General features: G+C 41.4%; 1 protein-coding gene across 1 annotated transcript in view; it reads right to left on the reverse strand.

Annotated features, from left to right (window-relative positions):
- The window catches only part of gria1a (glutamate receptor, ionotropic, AMPA 1a), a 101,173-nt gene that overhangs the window by 39,847 nt on the left and 41,354 nt on the right, over window positions 1-19,972 (reverse strand). Inside the window, exons 6-10 of the mRNA XM_067387587.1 lie at window positions 7,389-7,547; window positions 7,137-7,304; window positions 6,067-6,171; window positions 5,693-5,803; window positions 608-814 (exon numbers count right to left, since the gene is read on the reverse strand). Of these exons, the coding sequence (XP_067243688.1) occupies window positions 608-814; window positions 5,693-5,803; window positions 6,067-6,171; window positions 7,137-7,304; window positions 7,389-7,547 (750 nt within the window). The remainder of the gene's footprint in view (window positions 1-607; window positions 815-5,692; window positions 5,804-6,066; window positions 6,172-7,136; window positions 7,305-7,388; window positions 7,548-19,972) is intronic.

Consider the following 19,972-nt stretch of genomic DNA (forward strand, 5'->3'; position numbering starts at 1 on the left):
AAGTAAATAATACAGTAGATATTGTGTAGACAACTTATCTACTTAAAAGGTGTAATGTGGAATCCACCTGAACACAGAGATCTTAATACTTGCCACACAATACACAAAATGATAACATTCGTTGGATAATTTTTGAGTTTGAATGTGTCATTTTGAGTAGAAAATTAACTCCAGATGTCACAAAATGGCAAGTTACTAAACATATACAAAAACAATGATAAAACAGTGTAAATACAGCTGGAAAACAGTGAAAAATGCAAACATATTAATTATTCATGCTTATTCATTATTCATGTAGGGAACACTAGTATCAGAAAGTTGAGTTTTACTTAATTTTATTATAAAGTTGATATTTACTCTTTAATTAACACAAGCTTAAATTGAGTGCTCATATAGAATTAATTTTTTTTTTTATTATTGCCTGAACTAACTTATTCAGGTAGAATTTACATTAGTTTTTTATGTAGTATTTACTTCACCACAGAATCATTTTATACACTATTGAAAATAGTGTATAAAAGCTATTGTGTTCTTTAGCATTCGTCCTTAGCATTCTGATATTCACGTCTGGATTTATGTAGCGAGAAAATAAAAATGTAGCACTTACACCATAGACAAGCTCTCCCACCATCCCATTCCACATCATAGTCTCAGGATCTCTGGCTCCATATTTCCCATCAGCCACTATCTTGAGCATGTAGTGGTATCCCACATGTTTGGCTATCTCTGCTGCCAGTTCCACACAGTAACCTTCATATTTATCATTTCCTGTAAACTGCTCGTGGTTCTTCTTCAGCATGACATATGGCGATTCCTAGTTAGGGCACACAGGTAGACGGACATATACAGTGAACAACATATATTTACACCATTTATATTTCTAAAACCATTGGGGATTCAAGACTAAAAGAATATCTGCATAACTGTATCCTACTTTATTTTCCATGAAAATCTTTTGGTATACAAATGAATGTTTTAGTATTTTACATTTTTTATAATATATTGTTACTTCTGTAATATAACATATTATTACATTTTAATACACAAATATATACAAGTCTGTAAAAACATATTTAATTTAAGACAAACAAGGCAAACTAGATTAAAATGTTTGTAGACAAACTTTGATGTTGGCTTGAGAAAGCATAGCCAGAAAGTTTGAAATGGTTTTAAAGTTTTAAGTTTGAAGGTTTTAAGTAAGGATGTGCCCGAAGCCAAATACCTTATTCGAAATGGCACAGAAAATGGCTTAGAAAATGAAATCGTGTTTGCTGGATAACAGGTGAGCCAGGAGATAGCATGATATTATCTATAAACCTCTAAAATCACTACGCAATAATGAGTGTGTGATGTGAATGAGTGTAAACTTTATGAATGAACTGAGCGCAAATCAAATAGCAGCGTTGTTGTCTTAGCAAGAGTAAATCAACTAAAATATACATCATACACATGTATTTAAATGAATGGAATAAACACAGCATGATCACAAATCAAATCCACGTTGACGTCTCTGTGCGTTTCTCAGAAACCAAACCAGCTCTCTATTAAAACCCCTTAACTGTCACCGTCCCACAGGTGGGACGTTTGCCATTACATATTTAAAACAGTAATATTCTATACTAAACCTAAACGAATCTTGACAAACTATATATCATTTGAAAGCTTAGAATCTCTTGTTTACATATTTGGTGACTGATTTCCAAAATAAATTACATAGGAGCAGTAATTTATCAATTTGCAACAAGCATATTTTCATACTCATAAGGCATGTTCAGACCTTTATTTTGAAATTGCAATGAACATGAAAAATCATTAAAGATTGGTTGAAACATGTTTGTTTTCATGCCAAGAGTTCAAAAGATAAAATCCATTCAATTTTTTGAGAAAAATAGGTCTGAAAATGTTTTTAATAGGAAAAAAAATACATTTATGATTGTGGCGCCGATCTATAACCTAGGCCTACATACATGTTATTTTTATGTTTATTAGAGGCTGAATTCATATCAAATTCTGCCAAAATTCCCATACTACTTCTATATAGGATATCTACTTCATAAATTGTATGAAAATAATGGAAATATATGGTTCAGATCACTCAAACCACATATGGAAATGGAGGCGCCTTTATATGGTCAGTAATGGAGCTTGGTTGTCATCTAGTGAAAAAGTGTGGTACTGCGCCCAAACAAAATCTTACTGAAAGCTCATTTTTTGAGATATCAACCTGAAATTTGGAACACAACTTGTTCAGATTTTTGGCTTTGATTTCCTTGCAGCTTTAGAGTAAAACTTGTTTTGTAAAATATATATTTTATGTAAAATATAAAATATTATATTTTTACATTTTACATTTTCATAAACATAAACTTCTATAACTTTTTTTCTGTTTCACTTACATAAGTTTTTTCACATCTACAATAATCTGCCAAATTTCATCTTTAAAACAAGACCAGCCTTTTGTCTATACTCCAAAGTATTCTTGAATTACAACCATTTAAGTTTGGATAGTGCATTTTCTTGTCTAAAAAAAAAAGTGGGGGTGACAGTTAAGGGGTTAAGAGTAATATCAACTAAGATGCTAAATCATAGCCGACACATTTTCTATACCTGATATGTCTATTTAAATGTTAAACAAAAACCTTGTTTAAACCTTGTATGAAATGATAGCTACATCTGTTTCACTCTCTTGGAGATGGCATTTATGTAGCCTGTTTTTTATGTTTTGTTTTTGCATGCATAGCACAATTTTCAACCGCTCAATATTTTCTTTCGACTTCCATGTTTTCCATGAGTCCAACTCCTCTTATTTGAGGTTGTGGATGATTGTCCTGACATACTGTAACTTATTGAACATGTAGTATTATTATTTATTGGCATCGAGAAAGGTCCCCGAGCTGCGACTCAAACTCTGGTCTCCCGAAACACCGCCTATGAGGCTGTCGGCTCTGACAGTTAGAAGATATTTAAATACATGTCATCATAATCATAATAAAAAACAATTATTTTATGAGTTATACAAGGCATATTTGTTTAATGATAACTAGGAAAAAGAAATACGTTTAAAACCATAGACATAAATGAGTAATTGTACGCACTTCTGATTAAAGCCCTGCCCACTTCTGGGCAGTAAAACTGAAGGCACACTGCACCAGATGTGATAAAATGAGAACTTCTGATGTAGACAGCTCCATTGATTATAATAGCAGCAATTTAGTTTTAGTGTAAGCTAGTAGACATGGTGTAAGCATTATGGAAACCATATTTTAAGACAATGAGAGCTGGGGTAAGAAAGAGTTGACGAAGCAAATAAGAAATAGTGGTTTGTTACATAGAAGATGGTGAACTTGACAGGTTTATTTTCAGATGACTTTTCTTGAGCATCAGGGACAGACCTGGCAATCAATTGTGTAGAAAGTGTAGGTTGATTCTATTTGTGGAAGGTCTGTAATATGAGTTAGCAGTTCAATTGTGATTTTTCAGAAAGATTGGACATCCTGGGGAGATTACAGCACAAACGGCACCTGAGGCCCTGCTGACAGCTCACTCAGTAACAGGACTTTTCTAAGGAGCCCACAATGAACAAATAACATGAGAGCGTAAAGAGGAGGGAAAGAAAAATAGAGTGAGGTGACATAAAGAATAGAAAAGAATCCCTTGCTGAGCAGCATAGTTTTAGCACTGAAAGCAAATAGAGCCACATAGATTTTTCTTTTCTTTTTCCAGAAACAAACCTTAAAATGCTAAATGCCTGAAAACTGTGTCATATCTGCAAATGTTTTAGTATAACAAAACATTTGAACCCAGCTGTGCTCCAATGCATTTTAGAAACAGACCTGAACAGTGGCAACTCATTACCTGCTAATGCAGACCTCCGAGATGGCCTACAGAACATGCTGTCTTTCAGAGAAACAGATCATTCTTTAGAGCACCCGTGGCGATGCCACTATTCCCAGCCTCTCTGATAAACAGTCTCTGTAGGACAAACAGCATAGCTCAGACTATTTCCTGCAATCCATCCTACACCCTTGTGAGCGCTTAGTGCTAAACCCACACGTTGATCCATTACTGCCTTTTCCCCCTATCCCCTATTCCCCCCACGTCCTTCCATCAGGAGGCCAGTCCACTCACTTTGCCCTCTCTCTAGCTGGGAAAGAGACGGGCAGTCCACATATGAAAGGTTAATAAATGCCCTCTGAAGCCTAACTTGTGACAGAATCGCTAAAGCGCAGGCTAAGCCCAAAGATCTCTGCTGAACGAGGATAAAGAAAAGGAAAATGAATCTTTTGTCCACTGCTGGCAATTCAATCCATGGTTCCCCTTTAAGTTTAAGATGAAAACTGTGGCTGGAGGAGCAATAATGTCTCATTTACAGACAGAGCACAGAAGAGTCTTCATGCTTTTATCTGCACAGAACAGCATTACCGTCATCACACTGAGGGATAAAACATGGAGGTGATGCATCAGCCATTCTAAGAAATAATAAAATGGAAAAGCACAATTGTGAGATGGTGGACTGTGTCCAAATTCCTGTATTTTCATTTGACCCTGGGGCAGCGTAATGTGGGGGAAGATTAGGAAGGTCAGAGGGGCCTGGACTCTGGACCACCCATCGACAGAGAAGTTCAGTGCTCTGATTCATATTTAATAAATATATCTTAAAATGCAATGTATTCCTGTAATGGCAAAGCTGAAAATGTAGCAGCCATTGCTCGAGTCTTTAGTGTCACATGATCCTTCAGAAATGCTGATTTTTTTTTTTGTAACATAAATGTCGGAACTGCCACTTTTGATCAGTTTAATGCATTCTTGTTGAATAAAAGTATTCATTTGTTTTAAAAAAAAAAAAAATCTTACTGACCCCAATTTTTTTGAACAGTAGTATAACATTTAGTGTGTTTTCAGACCAAGCCAAGCTTAAAGGGTTAGATCACCCAAAAATGAAAATAAAGTCATTAATTACTCACCCTCATGTTGTTCTACACCCGCAAGATTCTCGTTCATCTTCGGAACACAAATTAAGATATTTTTGATGATTGCTCAGTGAGGCCTCCGTTGCCAGCAATGTCACTGAACCTCTCAAGATGTGAGTTCAGTGGTTCTACCTTAATATTATAAAGCGACGAGAATACGTTTTGTACGCTAAACCCCCTTCCCCCCCAAAATAACGATTTCAACAATATCTAGTGGGCGATTTCAAAACACATTCCGAAGCTTTATGAATCTTTTGTTCCAAATCAGTGGTTCGGAGTGCCAAAGTCACGTGATTTTAGTAACGAGGCTTTGTTTACGCGATCCGAACCACTGATTTGGAACAAAAGATTCATTAAGCTTCAAAGTGTTTTGAAATCGACCATCACTAGACATTGTTGAAAAGTTGTTATTTTGGGGGTTTTTTTGGAGCACAAAAAGTATTATCGTCGCTTTATAATATTAATATTGAACCACTGTACTCACATGAACTGTTTTAAATATGTCTTTACTAGCTTTCTGGATACCTTTCAGGTTCAGTGACATTGCTGGCAATAGAGGCCATCAAATTTAATCAAAAATATCTTAATTTGTGTTACGAAGATGAACAAAGGTCTTACAGGTGTAGAACGACATGAGGGTGAGTAATTAATGACATTATTTTCATTTTTGGGTGAACTAACCCTTTAAACCAGTAAATCACAAAAACGATTTGAAGACATACCAGAATAGTGGTAACAATATATGTGCGGTTCTGTAGTCCGGAAGTATCATTACTGCCTGGCATGTAGGCCGCCGTGCTCACAAATTTCTCATCCTCATTCCAGTAACCCACCTGAGAAAAGATCAAATCAGGGACAGGAACTTGAGCATCATGAGAAACCTTTCTTAGATATCCCACAAGACACACTACATGAAATACAGAGCTCATTTAGTTAGGCCAGAGTGAATTGCTGAAACAATAACCATATACTTGAGCTTATAAATTCTGAGAATGTTTCGTTTAAACTACAAGTGAAGAAATCCATCTGAGAAGTGTGAAACAGTCTGTCACATTGAGAGGCTTCATAATCCTTACCCTGATATTTAAGTACTCACTTTCTTTGGTCCCGTCGGCCTGAGCTCCATCACACTGACAGTGTAGTTTGTCCTTCGTCCTTTTTCGTTAAACTGAATGTGTCCTGTTAAGCCTTCAATCCGAACCTGAGTAAAAAACACAGAGAAGATGACAGTCTTCTCTTTCTTTCTTTCTTTCTTTCTTTCTTTCTTTCTTTCTTTCTTTCTTTCTTTCTTTCTTTCTTTCTTTCTTTCTTTCTTTCTTTCTTTCTTTCTTTCTTTTTCTTTCTTTCTTTTTCTAAGTACTCTTCCCCAGAAGGCTGTACATCTCTCAGAGCGCCTCTTCTGTGTGTACAGTACAGAATGTCTCCCAGGCCGAATGATGGAGTTAATTGACCGAGTTGAACATCAATCTCCACGGTCTCCCAACAGATGGACCAAATTGCCTCAGTCCAGCACACATCAGACTCTCATCAGACACAGCCATGGGCAACTGTGAGACAGAGTCTACCTCTGGAAGAAGAATGCTACACACTGAGTCTACTACATTGCATGGACATCCTCACACTTATAATTAAGTTAAGTGAAATGGAGAAACACATGATATGACTGGAAGAAAATACCAATTTGTATAGAGCTTCTCAAACAGAGGGCATTTCTAAAGACTTCCAATAAGTCACATTTGGTTTCTGCTAACAAATTCTCCTCAACCTTGTATGCCAAATTCTATGTTCTGTGCTTAAATATTCATACGCTGCCCAAGGTGAAGAGACAAACATTTGCCTAAGGGTAACACAACAAAGCCAGGTGTTCTTTCTCTCTCTCTCTCTCTTTGTAAATATAACTTGTCATGTGCTGTTAGGACCAGCGTAAATGTTTATCGCCAACAGGCTTTATTATCTGCAGTGTCACATTTGATTGTGATGGTCTCTTTGGTGAATCAATGTGAACTTTATGAGACAAAATAAAGATGTAATTTGCTTATTGTGCTTTCATTTTGTGCACTCAGAATAGATTAGAACCAGTGTCAGTCTTGCAGATGGAACGTTTATGTTTGTGAACACTCTTCGTTCAAAAATATGTCTGAGTGCAGTCCCTGCAGGGCAAGATACCTGTTGAAGTGCTCTCTGAATATCAATGCCCTGGCCCCAAGGTGCTGGTGGGTTGGCCAGACATTCTCCAGCATTTCCACGGCGAGATATATCTATCCTCTGCCTGCGGAGGTTCTGGAAGGCTGTGGACATGACTTTGACCCCATCATATGTGAGAGCTCCAGTATACTGCATAAAGAATGAAGAAAGACATATGAGAAGTACATTTAATTTATATAGCTTTATATCTGTTCTTTACATTGAGTGCCTCACCTTCAGTCCTCGCTTGGGAACTTTGGCGTCTTTGTTTTCAAAGTCCATCCACTGCTGCACTGTCCTACTGACATTAGGGTTTGCGTAGTTCACCAGCTGGAAGCCTGTTACATTCGCCTCACCCTTCTTAAACTCCGTCAGGTCGATGTCCAGAAATCCCTACAGGAGAACAGAGAACATTCAGTTACAGTAAAGCACACAGAAGCTTTCCCTAGTCAAGAAAATACGAAGATAAGAATCCAATTTCAACCAAAGGTCAATCATTAAAGGTGCCCTCGAATGAAAAATTTAATTTATCTTGGCATAGTTGAATAACAAGAGTTCAGTACATGGAAATGACATACAGTGAGTTTAAAACTCCATTGTTTGCTCCTTCTTATATAAACCTAATTTGTTTAAAAGACCTCTGAAGAACAGGCGAATCTCAACATAACATAACTGTTACGTAACAGTCGGGGTGTACGCCCCAATATTTGCATATGCCAGCCCATGTTCCCAACATTATGAAAGGCATTAGACAAGGGCAGCCAGTATTAACGTCTGGATGTGCACAGCTGAATCATCAGACTAGGTAAGCAAGCAAGGACAACAGCAAAAATGGCAGATGAAGCAATAATAACTGACATGATCCATGATATCATGATATTTTTAGTGATATTTGTAAATTGTCTTTCTAAATGTTTCGTTAGCATGTTGCTAATGTACTGTTAAATGTGGTTAAAGTTACCATTGTTTCTTACTGTATTCATGGAGACAAGAGCCGTCGCTATTTTCATTTTTAAACACTTGCAGTCTGTATTATTCATAAACACAACTTCATTCTTTATAAATCTCTCCAACAGTGTAGCATTAGCCGTTAGCCACGGATCACAGCCTCAAATTCATTCAGAATCAAATGTAAACAATATAACAGTATACAATATTCACATAATCCGAAGCATGCATGCCACATGCATGAGGAACACTTTGTAAAGATCCATTTGAGGGTTATATTAGCTGTGTAAACTTTGTTTAGGCACTGTTTAAGGCAAGCGCGAGCTCCGGGGGCGGAGAGCACGAGATTTAAAGGGGCTGCACAGCATAAATCGGCTCATAGTTAATGATGCCCCAAAATAGGCAGTTAAAAAAATTAATTTTGGGGTATTTTGAGCTGAAACTTCAGAGACACATTCTGGGGATACCTTAGACTTATATTACATCTTGTAAAAAAACATTCTATGGCACCTTTAAAGGCAAGTAATTGACTAAATTGAAAAGGGAAACCAATATGAGATCAAATACGATGACGGTTTCCTTGCGATTGTTAAAAGAAATCCGACGTAAGACCTTGACGAGAAATGGAGGTTCAATTCGCAGCAGAGGGAGTCATTTCCACAATAATGGTCAAGTGCAGCGAGAGAGCATGAGGCCGGGTCTGTGGAGGGCTGTAAAATGTAATTCAGGGTTTAAAATTATAATAGAAAGAATGGTTGGGTCAGTCACTTAATGAAAAAGGCTAATCCCTCTCATCCACTGAGACTGGTTATCCAAGAAAGCTTGGTTGTTATCCGATGTGGTGCTGGAAAATGCAGGAGCTGTGAATAGGAATTGGAAGGAAAAAAAACAGTGGCACATCATGAAAGTTTGCTGGAGGTTTGTCTTTAATCCCAATGGCTCTATTCAGTAATTCAAGGACTTTTCTCACAATCCAATCAGCTGAGGTAAGCTTCCCCAGAGCAGCCACACACACTCTCCGTACCTGAGATCATACTGAACAGAACCTAAAGTATTACAAGGAATGTTTCATTTCATGAAGCTGTCTATTTACTCATATAGGCTCAAATACAAATGTGTTTGTGTTCGACTCAACAACAAAAAATGTTGGTGTGGTGTGTCATACGCAGTTTTGAGTGTAATAGCCCTTGTCAGGCTGTAAGTGTGGTGATCCTTGATCTTTTATCCCTTAACACGCTTGGTCCCCCTGGAGCAGTATGTCCGTGTGTACCCTGGGAACATCTGCTCCGTAGGACAATGAACAAGACTCACTGTGCTTCTAATGTCTTACCTCAAATACCCTCCCACACGCATAAAGAAATGGTCAGAAACGTACAGCTGTAACATATACTTGACAGACTATGCATTATCAGTGTTTTTTTTGTCAGACTATTTGACGCAATTCTTAAAGACATTTGTTACATTTGACATTGTAGCTGGGCCATCAAACAAATCACGTTCTGACATCTTAACTGACAGGCAAAAATGAAATGGAACTGCAGGCAAGTCCCATATTTCCCACTAATTTAAATATGCAGAAGGAGGGGCTGTCAACCTAAATATTATGGTGCCACACATCCCCAAAAAAATAGAAACCTCCTTGCAAAAAGATAAAGGCAACTATTAACTTCTGTTAAAAAGTCTGGGGTTAGTAAAATTTAGTGTAGTGGGGTAGTGCATCTTTTCATATATATATATATATCATAATTATTTATTTATACATTTTCTACATAACTTTTCTCCAGATCCCTCAGTATCCCCTTGTGGCCCTCAGGGGGTCACCAATTTTAGCGCAAAAACCCCCTGACCAAAATAAAAGTCTCCCTATTGGAATCTACCATTCCACAAGGACAACTCAAAGTATCCTGTAACGTCAAATCAATTCTTGGAGGGAAGTGTTATCACACGGCTGGCCTCAGGGCTAAAGCGTCACGCAACCTCGTTTCACAGCCTCATCACTCTCTGTGGTGAGAGTGAACAAGGCAATCAGAGATACGCAGGCTGTCTGCATCACTGCACATATTATGCCGTGCTGTTACTGAGCCCACAACTGGGACGTGTGTCATCACGAGCTCTCAAGTCTGAGACATGGCACATTCTTCCCTCAATCAACATTGACTACTGTCTACTCTACAGACAGGCAATCAAGAACTCATTCACCAAACAAATTTATACTAAATTTAAGGAGAAAACAAAGTCAAGCAGTTTGCAGAAAGAAGCTTTCACTGATTTCAAAAAGCAAAACTCTCATGGAGACGCTTCAAAAACTCGCAAATCAAAAAACATAAATGGTCCAAATTTCTTATTTTGACAGGTCGTACTTATTTAGTCATTCCAATCTTTAACTTTATAGGGACAAAGCTTAATGGATTGGAAAAAAATATACATAACAGTCGGGGTGTACGCCCCAATATTTGCATATGCCAGCCCATGTTCAAGGCATTAGACAAGGGCAGCCAGTATTAACGTCTGGATGTGCACAGCTGAATCATCAGACTAGGTAAGCAAGCAAGGACAATAGTGAAAAATGGCAGATGGAGCAATAATAACTGACATGATCCATGATATCATGATATTTTTAGTGATATTTGTAAATTGTCTTTCTAAATGTTTCGTTAGCATGTTGCTAATGTACTGTTAAATGTGGTTAAAGTTACCATCGTTTCTTACTGTATTCACGGAGACAAGAGCTGTCGCTATTTTCATTTTTAAACACTTGCAGTCTGTATAATGCATAAACACAACTTCATTCTTTATAAATCTCTCCAACAGTGCAGCATTAGCCGTTAGCCACGGAGCACCAACAAACTCATTCAGAAACAAATGCAAACATCCAAATAAATACCATACATATGCGATTAGACATACTGCAAGACGAACACTTTGTAAAGATCCATTTTGAGGGTTATATTAGCTGTGTGAACTTTGTTTATGCAGTGATAGAGTCGAGAGCTCGGGAGGGGGTGGAGAGAGTGAGCAATTAAAGGGGCCGCAGCCTGAATCGGCGCATTTCTAATTATGCCTCAAAATGGGCAGTTAAAAAAATTTATAAAAAAAAATATATGGGATATTTTGAGGTGCAACTTCACAGACACATTCAGGGGACACCTTAGACTTATATTATATCTTGTAAAAAAAACGTTCAATGGCACCTTTAAAAGTCATTTTTGGTAATTGAAATAAAGCTGAAATAAAACAAGATTAAAAACATAAACATAATGTTCGGCAGTTAATTGAAATAAGTTTAAGTTGGAATTAAAGTTTAAGTTGAATTAAGTTGAATGATTTAGCAGGAGTTAGTAGGCCTAACAATAATAGTGATGTTTGCCTTGAATTGAATCTGCCTAGTTAAACACACCAAGAGACTCTAGGGGCCTTATTTTAACAATCTAAGCACATGGTCTAAAGCGCACTTGGGGCATGTCCAAATCCACTTTTGCTAGTTTAACGACGGGAAAAATGGTCGGCGTGCCCGGTGCATGATCTTAAAGGGTTGTCCCTGTTCTCTTAATGAATAATGGCTGTGTTTTGGACATAACGTGCAATAAACCAATCGGAGTCTCATCTCCCATTCCCTTTACTAAGGTAGTTTTGCTCGTGCCATTGCGCATTCGATATTTACATGGAGGAATTTGCAAGCAGAAAAACGTCTTGGGTTACGAGTGTAACCCTTGTTCCCTGAGTAAGGGAACGAGACGCTACGTCGTTGACGTGATGGGAATCCTCTGTGTTTTTGTGTTCGTGAAGCACCACTGTATCCAACCAATGAGAGAGAGAACGTGACGTCATAGGCGGGCGACGTCGCGGACTATAAAGCACGCCCAAAAACAGAGAACGCTAGCTTCTGTGATATGTCTGAAGGAAGCGCTCCAGGCATGCAGGAGGTACGGCAACATGACGTAGCGTCTCGTTCCCTTACTCAGGGAACAAGGGTTACACTCGTAACCCAAGACGTTCCCTTTCGTGGGAACTATCGACGCTACGTCGTTGACGTGATGGGAACGCTGTCCCAACTATGCCGTGCCTCCGAGTGCCTGGCTGCCATCTTGTAGCACCAAAGCACCCGGAGTAATACTAACATTTAGGTCATAAAACCTAACAAAAGTATGCTGGGATGACCACCCCGCAGCACCACAAATATCAGCCAGGGAAACACCCGACCTGTGAGCTGTTGATGCCGCCATACCTCTTGTTGAGTGCGCCCTAATGTTCAAAGGACACGGGAGCCCTAAGGCTCTATAAGAAAGTGTGATGGCCTCAACCACCCACTTACTCATTCTTTGTTTGGAGGCTGGGCCCCCCCCGATTCGGGGACCCATAACATACAAAAAGCTGGTCAGATTTTCTCCACAGGGCAGCTCTGTGGACGTAAGTATCCAGCGCCCTCACTGGGCACAGCAGGTTAAGTCTCCCCTGATCCGGTGTAGTAAACGGAGGGGGATAAAAAGCCTCCAGAACAATGGGACCTGGGACCCTGGTGGGGACTTTGGGTATGTAACCAGGCCTTGTATGCAGAAAGGCCTTAACCATACCTGGTGCAAACTCTAAACATGATGGTAACACCGAAAGAGCTTGAAGGTCACCTATTCTTTTCAATGAAGAAATGGCTAATAAGAACACAGTCTTCAATGTTAGCATTTTGTCCGACACATCTTCCAAAGGTTCAAAGGGCGCCTCAGCCAACCCTTGTAACACAATGGCCAAGTCCCAGGTCGGAGATTTTGGGCGCACTGAGGGCCTCAACCTCAGTGCGCCACGAAGGAAGCGTACAACTAAGGGGTCTCGACTTACCGAGACACCCTCCATAGAAATGTGGTAAGCCGAAATAGCAGCAACATACACTTTTAGTGTGGAGTACGTTAGACCCTCTGACAGTTTTCCTTGAAGGAATTGAAGCACATGGCTAATAGAAGAATGGACCGGGTCCACTCTGAGATGACTACACCATGTAGAAAACACATTCCATTTATACATGTAAAGCTTCCTTGTAGATGGAGCCCTGACTGAAGGATGGTTTCCACCACCTCCGTTGGGAGACCAGAATCTATGAGTCTTGCCCCTCAGAGGCCAGGCCCACAGTTTCCACATTTCTGGACGGGGATGAAAGATCGTGCCGCCCGCTTGGGACAGGAGATCCTGTCTGAACGGAAGCTCCAGAGGAGAGCCGTAAAGGAGAGAAACTAGGTCCGCAAACCAAATTCTCGTTGGCCAGCAAGGAGCCACCAATATTAGATGCACCCCTTCCTGGCGTACTTTGTCCAGAACTCCCGGGAGCAGAGAGACTGGGGGAAACGCATACAGGCGTCGCCTCGGCCACGTCTGTATCATGGCATCCAACCCCAGAGGAGCTGGGTGCCTCAGAGAATACCACAGAGGGCAATGGGTTGACTCCTCTGTGGCAAAGAGATCGACTTCCGCTCGACCGAACACTTTCCATATGAGCTCCACTACCTCGGAGTGGAGCTTCCATTCCCCCGGACTCGCGCCTTGCCTCGACAGGGCGTCCGCCCCCATATTCAGATACCCTGGGATATACGCCGCTTTCAACGAGAGTAACTTCCCCTGGGTCCAAAGGAGGATACGGCTGACTAGCTCGCACAGTGGACGAGACCGCAGCCCCCCTTGGTGATTTATATAAGAGACCACCGTAGTGTTGTCTGTCTGGATCAACACATGGTGGCCCCTCAGGTCGGATAGGAAGTGTTTCAGAGCCTGAAACACTGCCAGCATCTCCAGCCGATTTATGTGCCAGGAGGCCTGGTGTATATCCCACCGACCTTGAGCTGAGCGACCACTCATGATCGCTCCCCAGCCCGTGAGGGACGCATCTGTCGTAAGCATTACGCGACGACATGAAGTTCCCAACACGGGTCCCTGGGACAGGAACCAAGGCTTTTTCCACATGACCAGAGCACGAAGGCATCGCCGCGTGACTTTGATCATGCGAAAAGGATTTCCCCTCGGGGAAAACCCCTTGGTCCTGAGCCACCACTGTGCGGGTCTCATGTGCAGAAGGCCAAAAGTAATAACGTTGGACGCAGCTGCCATCAGACCCAACAGTCTCTGAAACTGTTTTACAGTGAGTGACTGGCCTAACTTCACCCCTTTCACGGCCCCGAGGATGGAATCCACACGAGCAGGGGACAATTGCGCCTGCATCGTGGTGGAATCCCAGATTACACCTAGGTAGTTTGCAACCTGCCTCGGGACCAGCACACTCTTTTTGGTATTGAGCCTCAACCCAAGCCTTTTCATGTGCGACAGAACCACATCTCGATGTAGAACTGCCTGACGTTCCGTTTGAGCTAATATCAACCAATCGTCGATATAGTTCAGTACACGGATGCCCCGGAGTCTCAGCGGAGCCAAGGCTGCATCCATGCACTTCGTGGAACGTGCGGGGTGACAGTGATAGGCCGAAGGGAAGAACCTTGTATTGGTATGCTTCGCCCCCGAAAGCAAACCTGAGGAACTTCCTGTGAGAAGGATGGATGGATATGTGAAAATACGCGTCCTTCAGATCTATCGCCACAAACCAGTCCTCGGATCTGATCTGTGGAATAATCTGTCTGAGTGTAAGCATCTTGAACTTCAACTTCTTTACAGATCGATTTAGTATGCGTAAATCTAGAATCGGACGCAACCCTCCATCCTTCTTTGGAACAATGAAGTAGCGGCTGTAAAAGCCCGACATTTTGCTGGGAGGAGAAACCCTTTCTATAGCTCCTTTTTGCAAAAGCGTCGCAACTTCTTGTTCCATAACCAGAGACTGCTCTGGAGCAACCACAGTGTGAATCACTCCACTGAACTTGGGGGGAAGAGAACCGAACTGAATTCTGTACCCCCGTTCTACTATGAACAGCACCCATTTCGAAACATTCGGAAGACATTTCCACTCCTCTGAATGATCTACTAAGGGTACCAGCCTCTCGAGACTGGTCTCTGGTGTTTTTTGAGCACTTGGCTCGTTTATCTGACGCGGCGCACCGGCAGATAAACGAATCACGTGCTGGCCGAACCTCCTCGGAGGATCGACAGGGACTGCTGCGCCCTGTCGCACACTGGGTGGCAGGGTTGGCAGAACAGTCCCTTGAGGGCGCCGAAGGGGAACGATAGAAATTAATCGTCGAACCCCTTCGGAGGGGCTGCCCTCAGAAACCCTGGCCCACGAGCGTCAGGATTTCTTTTGGGAAGCCTTCCGGGAAATAATGGACGGTCCTCAGATCCGCCCTACCCCCGGAAGGCTTCGGCTGTGCAGCACGCTCCGGTCCCCAAGCTTTCCGCGGGGGAGCACGGGCGGCCACACTGGCCTTTTGTTGGGGTCTGTGCCCCGAGGAGCCGGCTGTCGGCTGAGGCTGCCCCCGCCCGGCAGCCTCAGGGGGATGAGTTTTTCGAGGGAGGAACCTTTGAAACGCCGCCTTCTGCTTCTTTGCCTCCTCGAACCTGTCGACGACAGTATTAACTGCGTCACCGAACAGGCCCTCGGAGGAAAGCGGCGCATCCATGAGGACATATTTATCTTTGTCCTTTATGTCAGCTAGATTGAGCCACAGATGTCTCTCCGTGCCCACCAGTGCTGCCATGGAGCGGCCCACTGACTTGGCCGTCTCCTTGGTGGCACGGAGAGCTAAATCCGTGGCTCTCCTCAGCTCTTGGATTGTCTCAAAGGTTACCTCCCCACTTTCATCAATTTCCCCCAGCAGATCAGCTTGGTATGCCTGCAGTATACTCATCGTGTGCAGACACGCCGCAGCCTGACCCGCTGCCGAGTAAGCCTTGCCCACCAGATTTGATGTTTGCTTTAATGGTCTGGTGGGCAATGTCGGGATTTCAGGGACGATGCAGACTCGGGCGAGAGATAGCTCGCAAGCGTCTCTTCAACCCGAGGCATCGCCCCATAACCGTGTTGTTTCAGCCCGTTAATATTGCTGTACATGGATGTTTGCGGGCTGAAGACACGGTACTGCACGGGTCTGTTCCACGACCTCGACACCTCGGCGTGGAGGTCGGGAAAGAACGGCAGTCCCCGACGCTGAGGCAATGACCTGGCTGGAAGAAAGCGTTCGTCCAGTTTGCTCTTTATTTTGGGAACGCTTTCCTCCACGGGCCAGTTTATATTCAACTTTTTTACTGCCCGGGCCATAACCTCAGCAAGCTCCTCATGGGCTGAGATGAGGATGACGGTCCCTCATCTCCACCCTCGATACTTTCAATATCAACCTCCTCGGAGGAAGATATATTCAGTATCGGTGTCTCTCTTCGGGGGGAAGAAACCGCAGCGCGTGCTTCCACCACCAAAGAAGAGACACTAGATCTAGCAGGTAAGGGGAGCGATAAGGCAAAGCCCGTCTCTCCCCCTCTGCTAGATCCATTTGTGAACCCCACGAGTGCAGCCTTCGCTGTGCCTCGGCAGCAGCGGGACCAGACCCGCGGGGAACACTCGCCGCGGCGCCCTCCTCAAAGAGCGCCCCGGCGTGAGCGCAGCGCCCTGAGAGTGAGCCGCTCACAGTGCACACAGACAGCCCCTCAAGAGCTGCCTGTGCGTGCTCAACTCCCAGGCATTTCACACACATCTCGTGTGTATCTCCCTCCACGATGAATCGCGGACAAGGAGGTGCACACTTAGTGAAACGCTGGCTTTTCTCCGTCATTTTATATATATATATGTCTTTTTTATGTGTCTATTTCACTTGTTAGAAACTCTTGTCCTCAGACAAAGAGATCACTTTCTGGCGAGATGGTAGACAGACAACAGTAAATAAGACAGACAAGATACAGATAGCGCTTACTGAAGACAACAGAAGCTAGCGTTCTCTGTTTTTGGGCGTGCTTTATAGTCCGCGACGTCGCCCGCCTATGACGTCACGTTCTCTCTCTCATTGGTTGGATACAGTGGTGCTTCACGAACACAAAAACACAGAGGATTCCCATCACGTCAACGACGTAGCGTCGATAGTTCCCACGAAAGGGAACTGAACGCTTCTCTAGCGAGGAAACGGATAGCATTTTTATCTTTATGCACACAATAATAATCTTTTACATTACATTAATATTTGGCATGTTTGTGTGCTGCTGTGCGTCCCTGTGTGTGTAATAAGCAGAGTGTACGCGCGTTGTGCTCCCGCATATAGGCGCAAATTACTAATGCTCTCTTTAAATAACAACAACAAAAAAAATTGTGCCATTGACTTTAGACCAGGTATCAGTTGCCTCAAAATAGCAACGCACCAACAATGTACCTGAACACACCTCATTTTCAGACAGGAAAGCCCATGGGTGCACAAATGGGTGCAAATACATTTTCTGTTTAAACAACGTGGCACAGGAAGTGAAAATGATAACAACGTCAGGCTGAAACTAGCGAGGAAACGGATAGCATTTTTATCTTTATGCACACAATAATAATCTTTTACATTACATTAATATTTGGCATGTTTGTGTGCTGCTGTGCGTCCCTGTGTGTGTAATAAGCAGAGTGTACGCGCGTTGTGCTCCCGCATATAGGCGCAAATTACTAATGCTCTCTTTAAATAACAACAACAAAAAAAATTGTGCCATTGACTTTAGACCCTTTAGTTGCCTCAAAATAGCAACGCACCAACAATGTACCTGAACACACCTCATTTTCAGACAGGAAAGCCCATGGGTGCACAAATGGGTGCAAATACATTTTCTGTTTAAACAACGTGGCACAGGAAGTGAAAATGATAACAACGTCAGGCTGAAACTAGCAAGAAACACTTGCGTCGCACATGGCGCCGCATTGCACTGGGTGTATGATAGGGCCCTTGGAGTCTATAACCAATTGAGAAATGGGGCCAGGAGTCATTTCAGATGTCTCTGATTACAACAGCAAGCTGCTTTTTGAAGCACTGCCACTGCTCTTTCATGATTGGCTGCATCGTTCTGTTTTTTCTTTCAGCAGCGCGTCTTTTGGCATTCCTTCTCATGTCAACTATCTGCTCTCATAGCAACAGTGACATCCTGTTTCCTGGAACAAGGCACCACTGATGATGTCCTTCAGTTGTATGTGACTAATGGAATTGATTACAGGTTTTTGACGAATTTCGTCAGTTTTTGCCAGTCTTGTTCTCTTGGCTCAGCCCAATTATTCTCAATTTCAGGCGCAGGCGGTCCTCCCACTCAAGAACTACAGTGATGGCTTTTGCGCATCTGATCCTACACAAACTCGCTGTAAACCAAGTGAATGATTTAAGGAATGCAAGATTTTGGGTAAAAACACTTGTATTCTCATTAGAAGTTCTCAAATCACATCAGTCAAGTGCAAGACACGAGAACATCAGTCAGAATGTGAGATATTAAGGACTTGTCTCCTTAACATGCAGTATGATAACCAGCATAACCTCTCTCTGCTTTACACCATTAAGAACACTGCAAAAATCTAGAGGAAGCTCATCATTTTCCTTTTTTGGTTTAAAAGCAATTTTAGGGTGACGTTTTTGTCAGTCTGATTCCTTTAAAGTGAAATGGCAAATCTTTCTCTCACTCAACATATATGAGCACAGGTTTCTAAATTCAAATTCAATTCATATTCACGCGCTCTCAAATTGGTTTATTCTTAATTGATTAAGATTCCAATTTGATTTGATTCTATTATGAATCATTTTTCAGTTTTATTGTCAATTTGTCTTTACATATGAAGAGTTTGGTTCCAAAACGCGATAAGCTCCATTTTCCAAAAAATTGAGTTTCTGCCAAAATCAGTATTGTATCTGATCGGTATTGAAAAATCATTTATTAATTTTGCACAAAATGCGATATCCGTTGTGTTATTCTGTAATGTTTTCTCCCTTTCTTACCAAAACGCGACAAATGCCAGTCTCCTTTTTCTGCAGAACGCGATATATCCACTCTCAACCAATCACAGCGCACCATTCCACGCACTGTAAACATTAAAGGCTTTTTAAAAAGCGTTTTTTAATACCAATATGCACTCAGCAAATGTGTTTATTTAACCGTGCGGTGACACCAGATCGGTAACAACAAATAATTTATAACATTAACAAGATGACCCGTTGAATTCATTTTGGGAGCGGCGGCTGAATGTATTTTTAGTAAAATGTCTGTATATAAGATAAATATTGGCAAAGTTTAGACTCTGTCATATATGTGAATCAACTTATTTTGCTGTGTATTTTCAATTTGAAAAATAACTTTTATATTGATGGATTAATTGCATTTTGAAAAAAAAAAAAGTGTCATGGATGTATTGCATTTTGGGGAAAAAATGATACATTTTTATAATAAAGTTTTTTAAAATAAAAATGTAGATTTGAATTTTTCATGTTTTTTATAACCAAAAGATGCTATGTGAAAGTTTGAAACAGAAAATAGTGGTTTTCATCTTGCCAATTTCTTTGTAAAAAAAAAAAAAAAAATCCTTTTTACTCAAATTAATCAAAATGTTATTGCGTTTTGGAACCAAACTCTTCATATTCTCTCAGTAATTATAAAGTTTTAGACTGACTCAAAACTATTAATTTAAAAAATATATCATAAAAGTAATTTTATGTAAATCTGGCTATGCTGGTCATACTGCATATTATTGATTTACTAAAATAAGTGGCATATAAGGTTGGTCATATGCCAACAAAAATCTGCCTGGTTTGAAAGGGACTTCTGTGCTTCATACATCTCTAAGCTAATGTGACTGAACTTTAACAATCACATACTGTGAAAAAAAAAAAAAATTCTTTTATTGTGGTGCTAAAGATGGAAAAGTCATGGGGTAAATGCTGGTAAAGGGAACCAGCTTTTTTATTACGAATACATTCATTTTAAAAAAATAACAGGAGCCACACATCCTCTGA

This window comes from Chanodichthys erythropterus, chromosome 1 (assembly GCF_024489055.1).
Source record: "Chanodichthys erythropterus isolate Z2021 chromosome 1, ASM2448905v1, whole genome shotgun sequence".
Classification (NCBI taxonomy): domain Eukaryota; kingdom Metazoa; phylum Chordata; class Actinopteri; order Cypriniformes; family Xenocyprididae; genus Chanodichthys; species Chanodichthys erythropterus.